The sequence below is a fragment of the Hyaena hyaena genome, unplaced genomic scaffold (genome assembly GCF_003009895.1).
Source record: "Hyaena hyaena isolate Hyena2069 unplaced genomic scaffold, ASM300989v1 scaffold_306, whole genome shotgun sequence".
NCBI lineage: Eukaryota > Metazoa > Chordata > Mammalia > Carnivora > Hyaenidae > Hyaena > Hyaena hyaena.
Window position 1 is genome coordinate 1,429,339 of NW_024080935.1, and position 3,621 is coordinate 1,432,959.

The window sequence follows — 3,621 nt, forward strand, 5'->3', positions numbered from 1 at the left end:
CCTTGGGGGCCGGATTAATGTACTTATTTTATAGAGAGATGATGATGCAAGCGATGAGCCAAGATTGAACGTGGGATAAACTAGTTCAAACCCTATGATCCTCCTCTTATATTGTGGCTCCTGGTCCAAACTGAGATTTGATGGCCTGAGCTCTAGAATTAGGGGAAACTGGGAGCTGAAAGGTTGGAGGTCAGCAATTGGTGCTGAGAGCGGAGTGGAGGAGACTGGTGCTTTTTCTGGAAGGTTCTTCCCTCTCGATGTCCTCCCTCTCAGCTCCCAGGTCACTCACAGACTCTAGATGTGGCTCAGCCCCCATCATCTCCTTTTTGATGGATTCCATTTTCCTCCCCTCTCCTATCCCTCCTATGCCCTTCGTGCACCTCCTTCCCAACACTTGAGGGAGAATCTTAAAACATTCGCTCATTCCCATTGCTGAACTCAGACACTCGCGCTACTGGAACCCATCAGGAAAAGGTCGGAAGCGTACTGACGGTTCCTGACCCTCAGGGACAGAAGCTTGGGCTGGAGGTGGTAACAGAGGTCCGGCAGCCCTCCGACTTGTCCTGCACGTACGATGGATCCAATGGTGGGCTTCCAGGGCACTCTTTCGTTTAAAGGTTTTCCCACACTGGGAACAAAGGAAGGGCCTCTCAACAGAATGGATGCGCCTGTGACTGTTGAGGACACATGAAGAGGTAAACTGGTGCCCACACTCGGGGCAGGAGTAGGGCTTCTCCCCTGTATGTGTGCGCCTATGGATAGCCAGAGAGCCACTCTGCCGGAAGCAGCGGCCACAATCAGGGCACTCGTAGGGTTTTTCGCCTGTGTGAATGAGCTGATGCTGCAGCAGGTTATTTTGCTGGGCAAAGCGGGCACTGCAATGGGCACAGGGGTAGGGGCGCTCACCAGAGTGGACCCGCTGGTGATTGGTCAGGAGGGAGGGGTAGGCAAAGCCCCGACCACAGTCAGAACAGATATGGGGCTTCTTCCTAGTATGGGTGCGTTGGTGGATGGCCAAGAGGGAAGGATGTGTAAAGTGGCGGCCACACTCGGTACACACGTACGGCTTCTCCCCACCGTGTCTGTGTCTGTGGACGGCCAGGGCCCCTGTCTGGCGGAAGCAGCGGCCACAATCCGGGCATGAATAAGGCTTGTCCCCTGTATGAAGCAGCTGGTGCTGGACCAGGTGAGCCCTCTGGGAGAACTGAACCCCACAAGGCCCACAGACATATGGACGGTCTCCAGAGTGGATTCGCCGATGTCTGACCAGCATCGAGGGGTAGGCAAAGAGCCTCCCACAGTCCGGGCAGGAGAAGGGCTTCTCCCCTGTATGTACGCGCATATGGACAGACAGGTTGCCTCTTTGGCGGAAGCAACGTCCGCACTGGTCACAGGGAAAGGGCCGCTCCCCAGAGTGGACCCGCTGGTGGCTGGCGAGGAGGGAGGGGTAGCTGAAAGAACGGTTGCATTCCAGGCAGGGGTAGGGCCTCTTGGGAGTCTCGGTGCCCTGGGGTCCCGTGTCTGTGGAGACCTGAGGCACTGAACGGCTGCAGTCTCTCAAACCAGGACCCAGCCTGCCCTTCGTCGGTGGCCCGTTCTCCACAGGAGCGTCCTCAGACTCCTTGGCCCCTATGTTGCTGCTGTGTTCATTCTTCTTTTTCTTGCTTTCTAAAGAGACAAGAGAATCGAAACCAAAAATGTGAGTGCCTGCCTGCCCTATGTTTCTCTCACTATGGGGAGATGTAGGTGAAGGGAAGCGGCAGTTCGTTTCTCTGGTGTAGTCCCTGTTTCAGAGCCTCCGGGTTCATCCGAGGCAACAGCCCCCCATTCCAGGCCCCCCTCCCCATTTAGGGCTTGGAAAATTAGAGTTTTGTCAGAAGGTGAGGGACAGTACTGCCTGTCAGAAATAAGCAATCACCTGCCACATTAAAGCCCCTAAAGGTAGGTATTTCAGCAGGGAGATTTCTCAAGGCACTGGAACGGACCGCAGGTCCGTTGTGTATATAACAACAGCAGTCACAGGGGCTGCTGGGTGGCTCAGCTGGTTAAGCCTCCGACTCTTGATTTCCACTCATGTAGGTCATGATGTCGAGGTTCGTGGGTTTGAGCCCCACATCAGGCTCTGTGCTGGCAGTGCGGAGCCTGCTTGGAATTCTCTCTCTGCCCCTCTCCTGCTTGTGCCATCTCAAATGATAAACATTACACACACACACACACACACACACACACACACACACACAGAGCAGCCACCACCTGGGCTAAAATTACCAATTTCACTAAGTGAACTTCTGGACCCTTTCTGAGACATGCAGATACTCTGGGCACACAGAGAAAGGCTCAATAAGTTATACCCCCAACTTCTCTTCCCCCCTACCCAGCTATCCCTGACCTAAGGAAGGTACCAGGTCTGATAAAGGGAACTTTGGAAATGAAGGCTTAGAGGATTCTGACTGGGGTATGTAACGGAGGCTGTGTGTGGGAAGAAGGCTGCCAGGAGAAAGGCCCCGCCTGGGGCTCCTTCCCAAAAGAGGCTGACTTCCAGCTCAGCCCGCCTTTCCTCACCTATCCCAGATCCTGGGTGCCTCAGCACGTCCTCGGGATCTTCGGCCTCCGGGCTCCACGCTTCCTTCTTTCTCTCCATCCAGGAGATGAGGGCGGGTTTGGGGCCTGCGAGTCCTGCGGGGGGGCGGGGGAAGAGGATGAAAGGATGGGGCCTAGATAAGGCGGTGGACACAGCCTCCGAACCCTAGCGGACCCAACAACGGACACTTGGGCGCATCTGGACCCGAAGTCTAAAAATCCCCGTGTAACAAAAAGGGAGAGAAGGGGGCGGGGCGGGCCTCACCGAGCGCGCCCAGGTGGCCGTAGGTCTCCCGCATCACGTCCCGGTACAGGGCCCTCTGAGCTGGCCGCAGACACCCCCACTCCTCCGGGGAGAAGTACACGGCCACGTCCGCGAAGCTCAAGGCGCCCGGCTTCCCTCGCTCTGGGTGAATCCCCCCCTGCCCGCCAGCGAGGAGCGGAGTCCCAGGCGGCGCCATGGAACCAACGTTGTTTCTCCGTTCGCCAGCGGGCTCGGGGTTCTGGGCGCTGCGGGGCCAAACTTGGCCGGTCCTCGGGCTCAGGGCGCCGCGGAGGCGGCCCGAAGCGCACCAGGACCAGCCTCTTGTGGGACCAGTGCAAACCCCTAAGGTGTTATTCTTACGGGTCCTGCACGGACCTGGAGTCGAGCACCTTCTGCCACAGTGGAAGCGCGCAAGACGCGCACGCACCCCAAGCCGCACCCGGGCTGGAAACCTTCGCCCTTAAGGATCATGACGTCATTGGGCTTCACGCCCTTCTCCTTTCCCTGCACAGCAATTGGGTGGCGCGGGGCAGGAAGCAACGAGCCGGCGTTCTGATTGGACCTCGGAGAATCACTCCGTTGGGAGGGAAGCCGGCTGCAGCGTGCGAACTGGCAGTCTTGGAGTCACAGCGACTCCGCGGCGCGCACTGGTTGAGCCCTTGCTCGGTGCCAGGCCGCGCGTGCGAGCGGACGGCGGATCCACAGCAGCGCTCCTCCAACCCGGGCCCGCTGGGCCCCGGACCACACCGCTGCCTGCGTCGCTGTGGGGCTCCCTG

At 58.2% G+C, this 3,621-nt stretch overlaps 1 protein-coding gene across 1 annotated transcript; it reads right to left on the reverse strand.

The window, feature by feature from the left end:
• LOC120242240 (zinc finger protein OZF-like) lies at positions 1–3,219 on the reverse strand. The gene is made up of 3 exons (XM_039247858.1): positions 2,846–3,219; positions 2,563–2,676; positions 1–1,668 (listed from the first exon to the last, which is right to left on the reverse strand). Exons 1-3 carry the CDS (start codon positions 3,039–3,041, stop codon positions 452–454), a joined length of 1,527 nt encoding a protein of 508 aa, XP_039103789.1. The 5' UTR covers positions 3,042–3,219; the 3' UTR covers positions 1–451.
• Positions 3,220–3,621: the final 402 nt, after the last annotated feature.